Source organism: Oncorhynchus kisutch, linkage group LG7, assembly GCF_002021735.2.
Source record: "Oncorhynchus kisutch isolate 150728-3 linkage group LG7, Okis_V2, whole genome shotgun sequence".
NCBI lineage: Eukaryota > Metazoa > Chordata > Actinopteri > Salmoniformes > Salmonidae > Oncorhynchus > Oncorhynchus kisutch.
In genome coordinates this window covers 5,955,381-5,973,600 of record NC_034180.2, presented here as the reverse complement: position 1 = coordinate 5,973,600, position 18,220 = coordinate 5,955,381, and the positions used below count along the sequence as shown (strand labels likewise).

Here is an 18,220-nt window from a genome sequence, read left to right as displayed (position 1 = left end):
TATGTTGTTTTTGTTGAAAGTATTGACAATATGCAATTGTCATATTTCAGTAAAAGTAAAGATACCTTGATTGAAAATTACTCAAGTAAAAGTCACCCAGTAAAATCCAAAGCATTTGGTTTTAAATATACTTAAGTATCAAAAGTAAATGTAATGGATAAAATATACATAAGTATTGAAAGTGAACGTATAAATTCAAATTCCATTTTATTAAACAAACCAGATGGCACCATTTTTGTGTTTTTTATTTACGGATAACCAGGGGCACACCAACATTAATTTACAAACTAAGCATGCGTTTAGACAGCCGGCCAAAATTGAGCAATTTCCTGTCATGCTAGCGAGTCAAAATGCAACGAGTACTTTGACTGTCACGGAAAATCTATGGAGTAAAACGCATTTTTTTTTTTTTAAAGTAGTCAAATATAAATAGTAAAGTACAGACACCCCCAAAAAGGACTTAAGTACTTTACACCACTGTTAATCAGAAACTAACTTCACCTGGGAGTTTAGTCCCCTCGGATAAATAAAAGCTACGCCATGAGAGCGTTCGTGGAAACGCGCGTTTCAAGTGTTTGCAGACGGGAGGGTATGTTATTGAAGATTCTGAATGTAAAATGTTGCAACTGCGGTGGGAATCATATTCCCGACTTCCATGAGTGCCCTGTTAGGGTGAAAGAGGTTGAGGTGTCAAGGATCAGGGCTGTCCAGCAGATCTTCTATGTGGAGCTGGGGAGAGAGTCTAATGGGCCAGTGGATGCACAACATTTACAACAGTAAATGTTCCTCGTCAGTCAAGAGATCTGGATACAGTCATTGTGTAGGTGGATTTTGTAACACTTATTGACACATTTATTAAATTGTATTGTTCAAGTGTCCAATAAATCATTGTCTGTGGCTGAAAAGTATTAGGGGCATCAATATTAATGGCAGAAGCACGGGCAAGGATACTGTCGTTGGGAGATGGCACGACCTCCCAGGCTCTTTTCTGAGCCTGTGTAGGGACCTGATTAGAATGTTTGATTTGAACAGAAAAGCAGGTTGATTTCGAAGTAATTTTTTTTGTTGTCGTTTAACTTATCCACCCATACAGTAGGTGGCGGCATGCACTTCAAATGGTTGCGAAAGCCAATAAACCAGAGGAAGAATAAAAAAGAATTCGTCAGTATAAACGGAAGTTAACATTGACCCAATAACAATCTTACATTTAGCGTTTTTATTGTTATTTAGACGTTTATTAACACCCTGGAACTCAATATGAATCCCTCGACTGCACAGCGTCACATATTTACACCTGGTAGTCTTTAATTCGCGTTGTCGACAGGACGATATATGTTTTCTAGCTAGCTAGCTGCTAACAATGGCTAACTGTATGGTTTTTCACACTCAAATAGCCTCCATCATGGAGGTCCTAGCGAATGCAGCTGTAGCAGAGATCTGTAAAATCGTGGACGACGACTATGCAGTGGTTCGTTTGGAAATAACTCAAAGCCAGAAAGAAAACAGGGGATTGCGGAGGAAACTACAGCTACTGGAATTGAAGATGGCACGGGAGCGCGCAGAGAAGACAGCGCGGGAGCGCGTCCTCGCCAGTCGTCCCAGTAGTGTGAAACTCCTCGACCGATACAGAGGATTGGCAAGAGGTACATTTTGATGTTGCACAAGGCCGAGGCTGTCGCCCCGTTCCTCTCTGCGCATGTGTTCAGATGTGTGACCAAGAATTGGATTTTGTTTAGTGTTTGGATAGTATGCAATATTTACCCTGTTTACCTAGCCATCTTGCAAATGTTTTATTTTTTTATTTTTTACAAAATATCATATTCTATATAATATTGTAACCAGATTCTTGATTTACTGAATGTCGTGTTGTCAAACTCTATTAAAAATAATATGCATGTAACAATAAATAGTTATGGAAGTTACAAGAAGTGTCACCTTCCATCCTAGACAGTTCCAATAGTGTACAATTGAGCATTGACAGTACCTAATTTAACCACTCATTTCCCCCAATCACACTTTCAGGCGAAGGACATCTCACTCGAGGCCACAGGAGCTTTGTGAAGCCAGCAGGACATAACACGTTTAGAGATGACCAACCAATCACTGTTGATGAGGGAAGTGGAACCTCAACCCAGCATGTTATCGTGATAGAGGTTAGTGTAACATAAGAAATTACAGTACATCAAATGTGGCCCGTTTATTTCAGAAAGGCTCCCCTCGGCTATTAATTTGCTTACATGTACATTCTTATATCTAACATATGGGAACTTGTGAAACTTAGATATTGTTATCCAATGAAACAAATGTACTGGTAATAATAACCTCTCCTTGTGTCAGTCTGCAGAGGCTGCAGTCACTGGGATCAAGCTGGAGAGGTCTGAAGGAGAGGAGGACCCACGGCACAGCAGAGACATCCAGACTGGAGCGTCCCATGTAGCCACGGAGGACCTCACCGCCACCGCGCCCAGGACCCGACGCAGGATCACGGAGGTCAGTGGAACGCCGAACGCCGTCCTCAAGTCAGAGACGGACACATAGACTTTAATTGTAACACAAAGACGTTTACACACAGGATCTGACCACAGGTCAGACCCAGAGGGGCTGGGGCGACTGGGCTGTCCTGTTCTCAGCTCAGATTATTTACTTTACGGTAACCCGAGCCCGAGGACTGTTAATTCCCATCGAGACTCAGGTGACGTGTTAGAGGCTGGCAGTGATCTGTCATGTTCTTACACTACAGAGATGGACTCTGGCAACATATCCTTGGGTTTAGAGACACAGACTAATCTGTCTAGAGGAGACTGGAACCGCTACAGTAGTAGTGTGTACTATGAAGGGTGCCTAGATAAGAGGTTATAGTCATTGATGAAGTGACTGAAAGTGGAGGGTGATGCTCCTCTCACATGGAATGTGGATGAGACTCACTTAGGAGAAGGACACTCACAAGGCAGAGATTTCTTAAGAGTACAGGGAAAGCTTGGAGACAAATCCAAATGTCGCGACCCACTCCCCTTTACACACACTCCGGGATCGAGACCCAGTGTCCACGTTGATGGGGCCTTCCAATTCACATGGCCGCCATGTCCTTTTTGATGAGCTATTGAACTCAAACAACAGGGTTAGAGCCCAGGCTCAGGGAGGGGGAGCAACATCAGGCAGTAGTAAAGAGAAACGGTTCCTCTGCATGTTCTGTAACAAAGGCTTCAGCTGCCTCCAGAACGTAAAGACCCACCAGAGGGTCCACACAGGGGTGAAACCCTTCAGCTGTACCCAGTGTCATATGTCCTTCAGCCAGGCCTGCAACCTGAAGAGGCACCAGAGGGTCCACACAGGGGAGAAATCCTTCAGCTCTACCAAGTGTCAGATGAGGTTCACCCACTAGAACAAGCTAAAGATGCATCTGAAGGTCCACACAGGAAAAAGTCTGTTTGCCTGTTTGCGCTGCAGGAAGAGGTTCTCAGAGAGGAGATACCTCAGGATACACAGGCAGAAAAAACATTCCACTCTATAACATAGAAAGTAACCATTCCACTCCATAGCTTCTGACGTTTAGATCAAATCCTGCATTAAAGATAAATTTTCATTGTCAGCAGAAAATATCCACAGGTGCTTTTAGAATAGTGAGATGAACATATTTCAGTGTTGAATATTCCTGGGTAGAATATTGCATCCAGACATTGTGATATATAAGGCATATTATAAGCCTAAAAAGTCTGTTACATATTGTGTTTGTACTGTGTAGGCTATATGATGTTCATACAGATTGAGACATATTTTAAATGTACATTTTAGTCATTTAGCAGGCACTCTTATCCACAGTGAATTACAGTTAATGCATTCATTTTAAGAAAGCTGGGCTAAACAACCACGTAACACAGTCGTAGCAAGTACATTTCCTTAAAGTACTTACCAGCAAAGTCAGTGCTAGTAGGAAGACATTCCTTTTTGGAAGGGACTCTGCTGTTCTAGCTTCAGGGTGAAGCTGGTTCCATCATTGGGGTGTCAGGACAGAGAAGAGCTTTGACTGGTCTGAGCAAGAGCTGACCACTCGTTAGGGTGGGGCGGTAAAAGAGACCAGAGGTGGCAGAATGGAGTGCTTAGATTGAGGTGTAGGATTTGAGCATAGCCTGATGGTAGGGAGGAGCAGTTCACTTTGCTGCTCTGTAGGCAACCATCATGGTCTTGTAGTGGATACGAACTTTGACTGGAAGCCAGTGGAGTGTGCCGAGGAGCGGGGAGACATGGGAGAACTTGGCGGACTGCAGCGTTCTAGATAAGTTTCAGGGGTTTGATGGCACAGGAGGGGAGCCTATCCAACAGAGCGCTTCAGAAGTCTAGACGGGAAATGACAACTGCGTGGATTAAGGCCTGCTCCGCTTCTTGTGTGAGTAAGGGTCGTACTCTACGGATGTTGTAGAGCATGAACCTTGGAGCGGGGTAGGCCTTCCCTGGGAGGAAGAGCTGTTCCATCTTGTCAAGGTTGAGCTTGAGGTGGTGGGCAGACATCCAAGCTGAGATGTCTGCCAGGTACTCAGAGATACGTGTGTATGTGTGGTTTTCATATGGTGTATTTAACAATTGTTAATATTTAATAAACACTGACTTTTCTATGACTTTTATTGAGACTCTCTTTAGTATATATCACATCTGATCTCACCCTATTCTACATACACCCAAGAGCACTTTATAACTAATGTACACTAAATATACCTACACAAACCCAGACACTAACAAACACCTACTGTACATGTCAAAATAGTTTAGTCCGGGTTTGTCTGACTTGACTTATGATAACTGACTTACAGTGGGGCAAAATAGTATTTAGTCAGCCACCAATTGTGCAAGTTCTCCCACTTAAAAAGATGAGAGGCCTGTAATTTTCATCATAGGTAGTACACTTCAACTATGACAGACAAAATGAGTGTCAGATTTTTTTAAAATGAATTTATTTGCAAATTATGGTGGAAAATAAGTATTTGGTCATGTACAAACAAGCAAGATTTCTGGCTCTCACAGACCTGTAACGTCTTCTTTAAGAGGCTCCTCTGTCCTCCACTCATTACCTGGATTAATGACACCTGTTTGAACTGGTTAACAGTATAAAAGACACCTGTCCACAACCTCAAACAGTCACACTCCAAACTCCACTATGGCCAAGACCATAGAGCTGTCAAAGGACAGCAGAAACAAAATTGTAGCCATGCACCAGGCTGGGAACACTGAATCTGCAATAGGTAAGCAGCTTGGTTTGAAGAAATCAACTGTGGGAGCAATTATTAGGAAATGGAAGACCTACAAGACCACTGATAATCTCCCTCGATCTGGGCCTCTACGCAAGATCTCTCCCCGTGGGGTCAAAATGATCACAAGAACGGTGAGCAAAAATCCCAGAACCACACGGGGGGACCTAGTGAATGACCTGCAGAGAGATAGGACCAAAGTAACAACGCCTACCATCAGTAACACACTACAACGCCAGGAACTCAAATCCTGCAGTGCCAGACGTGTCCCCCTGCTTAAGCCAGTACATGTCCAGGCCCGTCTGAAGTTTGCTAGAGAGCATTTGGATGATCCAGAAGAAGATTGGGAGAATGTCATATGGTCAGATGAAACCAAAATATAGCTTTTTGGTAAAAACTCAACTCGTCGTGTTTGGAGAACAAAGAATGCTGAGTTGCATCCAAAGAACACCATACCTACTGTGAAGCATGGGGGTGGAAACATCATGCTTTGGGGCTGTTTTTCTGCAAAGGGACCAGGTCGACTCATCTGTGTAAAGGGAAGAATGAATGGGGCCATGTATCGTGATATTTTGAGTGAAAACCTCCTTCCATCAGCAAGGGCATTGAAGATGAAACGTGGCTGGGTCTTTCAGCATGACAATGATCCCAAACACACCGCCCGGCAACGAATGAGTGGCTTTGTAAGAAGCATTTCAAGGTCCTGGAGTGGCCTAGCCAGTCTCCAGATCTCAACCCCATAGAAAATCTTTGGAGGGAGTTGACAGTCCGTGTTGCCCAGCAACAGCCCCAAAACATCACTGCTCGAGAGGAGATCTGCATGGAGGAATGGGCCAAAATACCAGCAACAGTGTGTGAACCTTGTGAAGACTTACAGAAAATGTTTGACCTCTGTCATTGCCAACAAAGGGTATATAACAAAGTATTGAGAAACTTTTGTTATTGACCAAATACTTATTTTCCACCATAATTTGCAAATTCATAAAATAATCCTACAATGTGATTTTCTGGGGGGAAAAATTCTCATTTTGTCTGTCCATAGTTGAAGTGTACCTATGACGAAAATTACAGGCATCTCATCTTTTTAAGTGGGAGAACTTGCACAATTGGTGGCTGACTAAATACTTTTTTGCCCCACTGTATATTTACCCACAACATATGTCCACCATGATGGGTTTAACAACCATCAAGTCCTTCTGAAACTACAGTATAGGACTCAAACATAGTGGGGATGGGTAAACACTCCAGAGCCATACTTGTGAACATTAGAAACCGTTTCAATTTAAACAGTTACTCTGTTTCTGTGTGTTAGCCAATTAAACTAATTGATTTACTTGCACGTGATAGTAGGTTATTGTTTATTTATTTAACTGGGCAAGTCCGTTAAGAACAAATTCTTATTTTACAATGACTGTCTACCCCGGCCAAACCCTCCCCTAACCTGCCCTATGGGACTCCCGATCACTGCCGGTTGTGATACCGGGGTCGGGCCTGTAGTGACTCCTCTAGCACTGAGATGCAGTGCCTTAGACCACTGCGCAACTCGGGAGACAAATTGTAGCTGGTCCCATCAGATAACCTTCCACACGTTAGTCCGATGCGAACCTCATCAGATGACAGTGAATATTTGCTGGAACAAGTTCTGCATCAGCCAATTATAAATGTTGACGTAGATTGAGGAGAACAAACACTAGCATAAGAGCGACCTTAAAGTCAAACACTCATTATTATGCTACAGATGGCAGTATTGCAGTAACCGCGTTAGTTATTTTTTTTAAGTTGAGCACGAGTCCCGACTCAAACCCACGTTGGCGAGTATCCACACTAGAGGAAAGTTTATCGTTTATCTTCTAAAGCAGGGCAGGTCCTAGCTTTTGGGGGATTTGGTTGGGGGACCCACCACCCCACGGCAAAACATTTTGTGTCCTTTGACGGCAGAGAGAATTTCAGTTTTGAAGTTGCTGTAATTCTACACATTTTGCCATGGGGCTCAGGCCGTTTATACCTTGGACCGGCCCTGTTCTACAATACACCTGTCAATCAACTAATCAACGCATCCTACTGCACGCTGTAGGCCTATTAATAAGGTGGTAACACAAGACCATTCACTGCTTTCAGGGTGTGTTCATAGTCATAGAGACAACTGAAAGTAAGAAGCTAGATATTATGCTTACACTAATTGTGTGAAGAGGAAGTGCAGGCGAAACCCTGTAAATGAAGATTACCAATACATTTTATGAGTAGGTTCTTCTTCCTGTTGCTGACCGACACACAGGCTACTGGCACTGCTGCATAAATAATCATTGCCACTATAGGCTATATTACATAGAATTGTAGGCTTACACTTACAATGTTTTAGATGCATTCTTATAATCTACTTTTTCACATATGCGTTATTTGATTCGAGGGCCCACAGTGGAGTGCTTTTTCCGTAAATGCAATCCTTTCCCCGAGGGGGATTCGAACTCGCAGCCATCGTACCTTGCCGTCTCTGGGCTTACTGTCTAGTGGATTACACCACCAATTAGTGATGGCAGTAAGGGTAAATTACAACTATTTGACAAGACCACGAGCATCTTCAACCTTTTTTAAAACGATGAATGAATATTAACTTTCATGTTGTACAACCTACATCTTTATTGCTGAACATTGTCTAACATTACTACTAACAGCTAGTAGCCTTGTCAAGGATGCATCAATGCAAGATTGGCATATGTTGTTACAGACCAATGAAACAAAAGGCAACCTTGAATTTGTTGGTTTAAAATATCCCTTGTGTCCAGGGTTGACCTATTTTAAGAAATACAATTTGTTGGTGGATATAAAGTCTAAGATCTTTGATAGGCTGATGTGGAATTCTGTTCCAGGAAATAATCAGTCATCTGGTGAGGTTAGCATAGGGCTAACGTGTACCAGGTTATCTGATGGGACCAGCTACAATGCAGCGTTCTATCACGTGCAAGTAAATTGACAATTCTAACTGGCTGATGCACATTTTGTGACAGAGCAACTGTTTGAATTTAATGTTAGTTTCTAATGTTCACAAGTATGGCTCATCCATCATTAAAGTGTGTTTATTATCTGTGTGTACGTACCTGAGGGAGTGTATGTCTGTGTCATCTGTATTACAACTCTCTTCCAGGAGGAGGAGGGTCCAGAGGTGCTGCTGGTGAAGGAGGAGGGGTGTGAGGAGGGTCTGGGGAACCCAGAGGGGACCATGGTCATGGAGGACAACCAGACTACACCTCCTCCTGAACCCACAGAGGAACCAGCTGAGCAGCACAGGACCACACACAGTCTCACTGAGGTGAGCCCACTAAACTACTATCTGAATGGTATTAGTTCGGGGCCTGTATGCACAAAGCCTCTCAGAGTAGAAGTACTGATCTAGGATCAGTTTAGCCTTTTAGATCATAATGAATACGATCATATGGAAAGATCCTAGATCAGCACTCCTACTCTGAGACTCTTTGTGGATACGGGCTGAGGTCTTCATACATGTTGTCTTAAGTGTGGGACCATGCCTTTGAATTATCAAACCATTAAAGAGTGACAAGTAATTAAATCAACTAACATGTTTGTATAGTACTCATAGCAATCCCTCATTATCCAATCAGAAGATGCTCCATAGCAGGGTGCTCATATCAGATTTCTTGATCCAACATCCTCTCACTCTGTATCTCTTACAGTCAGTAGACATGGAGGATGGGAAGCCTGATCTGCTACTAGTCAAAGAGGAGACAATAGAAGACGGACCAGAGAGCATTGATCTGCTGAGTGGACTAAAGATGGGGGAGCAAGGTAAGGGAGAAATACATATAGCCTACATACAGTAATAGATGTTCAATAGGAATAGTGATGCGCCTGGCTTTTATTTTTCTTCATTCATTAAATCAAATCAATATAACTATAACGTATGAACTTGACAAAAAAAAAACTCCATATGTAGAGTTCTCTGCCATGTTCGTAAAGTCAAACCTCTTCCTGCAGGTGGTTGGCTGGAGGTTAACAGAGGAGACTGGGCGGCCATCTTGGATTCCCAGAACCAGACTGGTGCAGCCAAGGGCCCAGGGGACAATGTCACTGAGCAGGACAGGACTAGAGGCAACATAGTGGAGGTCAGTGGATGGGACAGCGTCCTCAACTCTGGGCTAGGGAACAACACTGTTAAGCACAACCAGAAACAGACAGTCGAATACAAAACAACAACCAAACTTAGTCTCCATGACAGCAGACTGGCTGAGACCAGGGCGAGGTGTAGATTTGGTATGTGGCGAGAGAGAACAGACACAGACTCGGCTAGCGATGCTCCGTCCTGCTCCTATAGTTGTGATTCAGAGAGACTGATGGCGCCTCAGGTTAACCCCCTAACAGATGCTGCCTTCAGCCTGCCTTCTGTAGGATCTATCAACTGGAACATGGACCCTGCAACAACACAGATGCTCCCTGGCCTTCATCCTCCTCACACTCTCATAATGTTAAACCAAACCTCAGACAATGCCAGTTCCTCAACACTAAATGGCTACACAAGCCCATTGACAAATGACAGTAGTAATAACGCTATGAGCAGATCCAGTAGTAAAGAGAAGCGCTTCCCGTGTTCATTTTGTGGGAAAGCCTTCAGTTTCCCCAAACAGGTGGAGATCCACCAGAGGATGCACACAGGGGAGAAACCATTTGGCTGCCACCTTTGCCGGGCTAGTTTCTCCCATTCGTCCAACCTGAAGAGGCACCAGAGAGTACACACAGGGGAGAAACCCTACAGCTGTCCCCAGTGTGAGAAGAGGTTCTCACGCCAGCACGATCTCAAGATGCACCTGAAGGTCCACACTTGAGAGAGGCCATTCAACTGAGGTTCTCAAGAGAGGAGCAACCTCAGGAGACACCAGCAGAAAATGCACATGACCAATAAATAGTGTATACCCACTAGGTACACCATGTCATTTCAACATATAGAACTGGTTAATATGTGGTAGATAGATTGGAATCTCATTGATCAATGTATTTTCAACTACTCAAAATGACAGCTAATAGTTTGTTGAATTCCCAATGTGTTATCACAGATTTCAACCATCAAAAATATTAGCCAAATTCCAATGGAAAAATATGTCAGATTTTTTGGTTTAGTTGTCACTGAGTTATCACTGAGCTTTCAACCATGGGAATACAATGTCAGATATTGTTATTTATACACAACTTAATGTGTTATGACTGTGATTGATCTAATAGCACTACCAAATGACCACTATTTTTGGACAACTTAAGATGTTGTCCACTGCTTTCAGCCAAGTGTGTAACATCCTAAGGTGTCTGATAATAGTGGTGGAAAATGTTGTATTATTTAGTCAGTACACATACCCCCCCCCCCCCATGCCCCCGCAGCTCACCATTTTTAAAGCTAGTTAAGGAGGAAAATTATGCCTTTGCAGCCTGAATGGGGGACGCTTTATGTACGAGCCAGTCCACAGGGGAAACGAGTGTATTACCGGGAATGCACATCAATCCTAGACAATAGTGCAGATCTAGCGGCCACTATAGGCTGGCTGTCCTGTAGTGGTGCACTATAGTGGTGCAATTGCCATCATACTTGAGACACTGGCGATCTCATAAAACAACTATCTTAACTTGAAATTGGTGCTGACTATTCGGATATCTCTCTTAGCAACCTAGATGTTGTTTCAGCAATAAGGCATGAGAGCCCGGGAATTATCGTGTGATAATTCCCAACTAAGGGCTGTTCTTATGACCAAGGTGAAGCGAAGGGCTGGGGAAACAGCCCTTAGGAGGGAGTCATCACACAATAGTTCCCAGGTTCTCATGCCTTATTTCTTTCATAAAACATTTGTCAACATACACATACAGTTGAAGTTGGTAGTTTACATACACTTAGGTTGGAGTCATTAAACCTTGTTTTTCAACCACTCCACAAATTTCAAACTATAGTTTTGGCAAGTCTGATAGGACCTCTACTTTGTGCATGACGAAGTAATTTTTCCAACAATTGTTTACAGACAGATTATTTCACTTACAATGAATTATATCACAATTCCAGTGGGTCAGAAGTTTACATACACTAAGTTGACTGTGCCTTTAAACAGCTTGTAAAATTCCAGAAAATGTCATGGCTTTAGAAGCTTCTGATAGGCTAATTGACATAATTTGAGTCGTTAATTGGAGGTGTACATGTGGATGTATTTCAAGGCCTACCTTCAAACTCAGTGCCTCTTTGCTTGACATCATGGGAAAATCAAAATAAATCAGCCAAGACCTCAGAAACAAATTTGGAGACCTCCACAAGTCTGGTTCATCCTTGGGAGATCAGCAAGGAAGAAGCCACTGCTCCAAAATTACCATTAAAAAAAGCCAGACTACGGTTTGCAACTGCACATGGGGATAAAGTTCGTAATTTTTGGAGAAATGTCCTCTGGTCTGATGAAATAGAACTGTTTGGTTATAATGACCATTGTTATGTTTGGAGGTTAAAGGGGAGGCTTGCAAGCCGAAGAACACCATCCCAACTGTGAAGCATGGGGGTGGCAGAATCATGCTGTGGGGCTGCTTTGCTGCAGGAGGGACTGGTGCACTTCACAAAATAGATGGCATGATGTGGATAGATGGCATTATGTGGATATATTGAAGTAACATCAAGACATCAGTCAGAAAGTTAAAGCTTGGTCGCAAATAGGTCTTCCAAATGGACAACGACCCCAATCATACTACCAAAGTTGATTCAAAATGGCTTAAGGACAACAAAGTCAAGGTATTGGAGTGGCCATCACAAAGCCCTGACCTCAATCCTATAGAAAATGTGTGGGCAGAACTGAAAAAGCGTGTGTGAGCAAGGAGGCCTACAAACCTGACCCAATTACACCAGCTCTGTCAGGAGGAATGGGCCAAAATGCACCCAACTTAATGTGGGAAGCTTGTGGAAGGCTACCCAAAACGTTTGACCCAAGTTAAACAATTTAAAGGCAATGCTACCGAATACTAATTGAGTGTATGGAAATTTCGGACCCATTGGGAATGTGATGAAAGAAATAAAAGCTGAAATAAATCACTCTACTATTATTCTGACATTTCACATTCTTAAAATAAAGTGGTGATCGTAACTGACTAAGACAGGGAATTTTTACTAGTAATAGTCAATGATGAATATCAAGCTAAGTAGGGCTGAGCTTGTAGATAGATCAACTCTCTAGTAGTAGGTGCTGCCCAGACTATTGTTTAAAAATGTTTTTTTTATAGTGGATATTACCTTGAAGATGTCTTTGTTTCAAAGGTAAAAATAAAAACGATTATACATTCACGACTTGTTTCAAATCCAATGTATTTTCCACGTAGATTCCATGTCACAATACTTTGACAAATTATGTTGAAACAACATTGAATAACCAGTTTGTGCCCAGTGGGTAGTGATGTGTAATATAGTACTAGTTAGTTTCTTGTAGTTCATTCTGTTGGTGTTGGACGTAGCTGGGAACTGGATGAACAGAGGAAAGAATGAGTATATTGAGGCAGAGTAGATGTCTGTCACTTTTCATCACTTTAGCATTTTTACACATTTTGTCCCTTTTTAGGTGTTTTAGACAATCAGTGCCTTAATTCATGTTTATTTTTTTATTTTTTTACCCCTTTTTCGTGGTATCCAATTGTTGTAGTAGCTACTATCTTGTCTCATCGCTACAACTCCCGTACGGGCTCGGGAGAGACGAAGGTTGAAAGTCATGCGTCCTCCGATACACAACCCAACCAGCCGTACTGCTTCTTAACACAGCGCACATCCAACCCGGAAGCCAGCCGCACCAATGTGCCTGGAGGAAACACCGTGTACCTGGCAACCTTGGTTAGCGTGCACTGCGCCCGGCCCGCCACAGGAGTCGCTGGTGCGCGATGAGACAAGCCCTCCCTAACCCGGACGACGCTAGGCCAATTGTGCGTCGCCCCACGGACCTCCCGGTCGCGGCCGGTTACGACAGAGCCTGGGCGCGAACCCAGGGACTCTGATGGCACAACTGGCGCTGCAGTACAGCGACCTTAACCATTGCGCCACCCGGGAGGCCAATTCATGTTTATTTGACATGAAGCTGTGTGTAATGTTGAACCTTTTCCAAAGTATTCTCAAATTCATTTGATCAAAGCGAGGGTACCATAGTGAGAAGTTATTCTACTTGTCATGTATCGTTTTATGCAAGACACTCTTTGGTGGAAGAGTGGGGTAACATCTCACAGCAAGAACAGGCAAATCTGGTGCAGTCCATGAGGAGATGCACTGCAGTACTTAATGCAGCTGGTGGCCAGACCAGATACTGACTTTTTATTTTGACCCCCCCCCTTTGTTCAGGGACACATTATTCCATTTCTGTTAGTCACATGTTTGTGGAACTTGTTCAGTTTATGTCAAATCTTATGTTCATACAAATATTTACACATGTTAAGTTTGCTGACAATAAACGCAGTTGACCGTGAGAGGATGTTTTTTTCTGAGTTATTTATATTTATATAATAAACTCCATATAGTTAGGTTCTTAGATCATAGTGTTAGAGATGGGCTTGACTGTGGTTAACATTTTGTATCTTGCCATGTTTGTGTGGACAGGAAAGAGTTTCTTGTATAAATCTTTTTATATGCTCTTCTGAACCATCTTTGTTTACAGTCTCCAGTTCACGAGGACCTACTGATATCTGATGTTACTGGCAGGAGAGACTGGACCTATGAAGCGGCTGGTCACAAACCCTGGCACCAGATCAGGACCATGGATCAGGAACCGTTGCTCTTCCTTTCCGAGTCAGAACCAGGACCCAACCGCGAGGGACAGAGACTCCACTACGTAGAACACAAGCAGTGGACAGGTGGACTAAGCCACCCCAGTCCTGATGGTCATCAGAGAGACGGAGCTGATAGAGAGAGACCCTCCTGTTCCTATGATACAAACACCACAGTATCCATGATGAACAGAGCAGGTCACCCTGGGCTTCAGCCTTCACAGAGAGTGGTGGGAGACCCCCTTGGTGGTAGTCTATCAGCAAATCTGTCTTCTCCTTCAGGGTCTCATCTAATGCCTAGTGACTGGGTTCATAGGAGACCTGGGTCTAGCCTTCCTCAGTTACCTCATGGTTACCCCACGAATACAGACAGGGTCACGATGGGCGTTCACCACGAGAGGTTCCTAGCCTATAACACAGCACACAATACCAACACACAAACAATGACTGGAGGTCAAGGAGGGAGCTCAAAGACTAACCACCTGAGTGTGGTGGATCCTGCTTCTACCTCCTCTGGTGTCAACGCGTCACAATGTGGGAAGTCGAGCATTACGACTGACGCCGACAAGCCGTACGCCTGCCCCACATGTGGAAAACGCTTCGCTCATGCGTACTATGTGAAGACTCATCAAACCGTTCACACCAAGGACAAGCCCTTCAAGTGCAAACTATGTTACAAGAGCTTCTCCTTCCTGACTAGCCTTATCAGACATAGGAGTGTCCACAACGGGGAGAAATTGTAGCAGTGTGGCTTGAGATGTACGCAGGGGATATCCGGGAACTATTCTTTAGCTAAAATATTATAGTTATCATTTGAAGTGTCTTGGGGTAATTAACCACATACCCCTGATTAATCCTTTGTTAACTTGTCATTTGAAACAGGCTTGTGTAAATCTGTTTTTAGAGAGACTGTAAACCTAGGCTAGTTCAAGCACAACTGAATAGTTACCTTACTTAGTAGACGTAATAAAGTCATTATTTTCAACTCTATTCTTGCTAACACACTTGTCTGGTCTGGTCTTACCTTGAAATATAGTGATCATGAATAGGAGATTTGATGTATAACGTAATAAGCAGTACCGTATTTCAAAATACAGCGCGCATAACTTTTTCAATTAACCACACCCTTTGCACTATGACGCCAACCCATAAGATCCTTTTACTTCAGTGTAAACGGAAGTGAACAGTGACCAAGAACATTTTCCACGAAAGCGTTTTTATTGTTATTTAGACGTTTATTACCAACCTGGAACTCAAAATATGACTAATTTAACTGCACAGCATTACATTAGTTACCTCAGGTAGTGTCTAATTCGCGTTGGAGACAGGACTTGGTTGATAGCTAGCAAGCGTTACCTGAAACTGCTAACAATGGCTAACTGTATGATTTTTCACACTCAAATAGCCTCCATCATGGAGGTGCTAGCAAATGCAGCCGTGGCAGATATCTGTAAACTCGTAGACGACGACTATGCAGTGTTTCGTTTGGAAATAACTCAAAGCCAGAAAGAAAACAGGGGATTGCGGAGGAAACTACAGCTACTGGAACTGAAGATGGCGCGGGAGCGCGTCCTCGCTAATCGTCACAGTAGTGTCAAGATCCTCGACCGATATAGAGGAATGGCAAGAGGTACATTTTGATGTTGCCGAGGCTGTCGCCCCGTTCCTCTGCGCATGTGTTCAGATGTGTGAACCAGAATTGGATCTTGGTCAGTGTTTGGATAGTATGCAATACTTACCCTGTTTACCTAGCCATCTTGCAACAACAACACAAATAGTTTGGGACCAGGCTTCTTGCACTTGGACAAAATATTATATTCTAACCAGATTCTGGATTTACTGCATGTCCTGTTGTCAAACTCAATTAAAACAACATGATGCATGGAACAATAAATAGTATATCAAGAAGTTATAAGAAATGTTACCTTACATCCTAGACAGTTTCAATAGTGTACAATATAGCATTGAGCATTGACAGTACCTAATTTAAGCACCTCTTTTCCCCCAATCACTCTCTTAGATGGAGGACATCTCACTCGAGGCCACAGGAGCTTTGTGAAGCAAGCGGCACATAATGCGTGTAGAGATGACCAACCAATTACTGTTGATGAGGGGAGTGGAACCTCAACCCAGCATGTTATCGTGATCGAGGTTACTGTCTTAGTGTAACATTAGAATTTACAGTACATCAAATGGCTCCCCTTGGCTATCAATTTGCTTACATGTTCACCCTTACATATCTAACATATTGTGAAACTTCCCTGAGATATTGTTATCCAATTAAACTAATTTACTGGTAATAACCTCCTCTCTTCTTGTGTCAGTCTGCAGATGCAGAGGCTGCTGGTCCTGGGGTCAAGCTGGAAAGGTCTGAAGGAGAGGAGGACCCACCGAACAGCAGAGACATCCAGACTGGAGTGTCCCATGTAGCCACGGAGGACCTCACCGCCACCGCTCCCAGGACCCGATGCAGAATCACGGAGGTCAGTGGAACGCCGAACGCCGTCCTCAAGTCAGAGACGGACACAGAGACTTTAACTGAAACACAAAGACTTTTACACACAGGATCTGACCACAGGTCAGACCCAGAGGGGCTGGGGCGACTGGGCTGTCCTGCTGTTCCCAGCTCAGATTATTTACTTTACGATAACCTGAGCTCGAGGGCGGTTCAAGTTCATTCCCATCGAGACTCGGGTGACGTGTTAGAGGCTGGCAGTGATCTGTCTTGTTCTTACACTACAGAGATGGACTCTGGCAACATATCATTGGGTTTAGAGAGACAAACTGATCTGTCTAGAGGGGACTGGAACCTGTACAGTAGTAGTGCATACTCTGAAGGGTGCCTAGATAAGAAAGGGGAGGTTATAGTCTTAGATGAGGTGACTGTAAAAGTGGAGGGTGATGTTCCTCTGACATGGAATGTAGACGAGACTCCCTCAGGAGAAGGACACTCACAAGGTAGAGATTTCTTAGATTATAGGGAAAGCTTAGAGACAAATCCAAATGTCACGACCCACTCCCCTTTACACACACTCAGGGATCGAGACCCAGTGTCCACGTTGATGGGGCCTTCCAATTCACATGGCCGTGTCCTTTTTGATCAGGTATTGAACTCAAACAACAGATCTAGAGCCCAGGCTCAGGGAGAGGGAGCAACATCAAGCAGTAGTAGAGAGAAACGATTCCTCTGCATGTTCTGTAACAAAGGCTTCAGCTGCATCCAGAAGGTGGAAATCCACCAGAGGGTCCACACAGGAGAGAAACCCTTCAGCTGTACACAGTGTCACATGCGCTTCACCCAGGCTGGTGACTTAAAGAGGCACCAGAGGGTCCACACAGGGGAGAAACCATTCAGCTGTACCCAGTGTCAGATGCGCTTCTCCCACTCGTCCAGCCTGAAGAGGCACCAGAGGGTCCACACAAGGGAAAACCCTAAAGGTACCCCCAGTGTAAGAAGAGTTTCACCAACTAGAACAAGCTAAAGATGCATCTGAAGGTCCACACAGGAAAAAGTATGTTCGCCTGTACGCACTGCAGGAAGAGGTTCTCAGAGAGGAACTACAGAGAGGAGCTACCTCAAGATACACCAGCAGAGAAAACATTCCACTCTATAACATTGAAAGTAACCATTCCACTCAATAGCCTCTGACGTTTAGATCAAATCCTGCATTATAGACAAAGATTAATTTTCATTGTCAGCAGAAAATATCCACAGATACATTTAGAATAGTGAGAGTAACATATTTCAGTGTTGAATTTTCCTGGGTAGAATATTGCATCCAGACATTGTGATATATAAGGCCTATTATAAGCCTAAAAAGTATGTTACATATTGTGTTTGTACTGTGTAGGCTATATGATGTTCATACAGATTGAGACATATTTTAAATGTACATTTTAGTCATTTAGCAGGCACTCTTATCCACAGTGAATTACAGTTAATGCATTCATTTTAAGAAAGCTGGGCTAAACAACCACGTAACACAGTCGTAGCAAGTACATTTCCTTAAATAAAGTACTTAGCAGCAAAGTCAGTGCTAGTAGGAAGACTCATTCTTTTTTGGAAGGGACTCTGCTGTTCTAGCTTCAGGGGGAAGCTGGTTCCATCATTGGGGTGTCAGGACATAGAAGAGCTTTGACTGGTCTGAGCAAGAGCTGACCACTCGTTAGGGTGGGGCGGTAAAAGAGACCAAAGGTGGCAGAATGGAGTGCTTGGA

At 43.5% G+C, this 18,220-nt stretch overlaps 2 protein-coding genes across 3 annotated transcripts; both read left to right on the top strand.

Annotated features, from left to right (window-relative positions):
- Positions 1-9,013: 9,013 nt before the first annotated feature.
- On the top strand, positions 9,014-14,993 carry LOC116374623 (ichor). Its single transcript, XM_031828215.1, has 3 exons — positions 9,014-9,041; positions 9,231-9,358; positions 13,895-14,993. The coding sequence occupies exons 1-3, from the start codon at positions 9,029-9,031 to the stop codon at positions 14,744-14,746; spliced, it is 993 nt and encodes a 330-aa protein (XP_031684075.1). The 5' UTR covers positions 9,014-9,028; the 3' UTR covers positions 14,747-14,993.
- A 118-nt stretch (positions 14,994-15,111) lies between these two features.
- Positions 15,112-17,969, top strand: LOC116374620 (zinc finger and SCAN domain-containing protein 4-like). 2 transcript variants are annotated; one of them, XM_031828207.1, is made up of 3 exons: positions 15,112-15,712; positions 16,024-16,154; positions 16,328-17,969. In XM_031828207.1, exons 1-3 carry the CDS (start codon positions 15,688-15,690, stop codon positions 17,483-17,485), a joined length of 1,314 nt encoding a protein of 437 aa, XP_031684067.1. In that variant the 5' UTR covers positions 15,112-15,687; the 3' UTR covers positions 17,486-17,969. The 2 variants fall into 2 exon arrangements, with proteins under 2 accessions (XP_031684067.1, XP_031684066.1); XM_031828206.1 differs by having other exon boundaries at positions 15,113-15,633.
- The last annotated feature ends 251 nt before the right edge of the window (positions 17,970-18,220 follow it).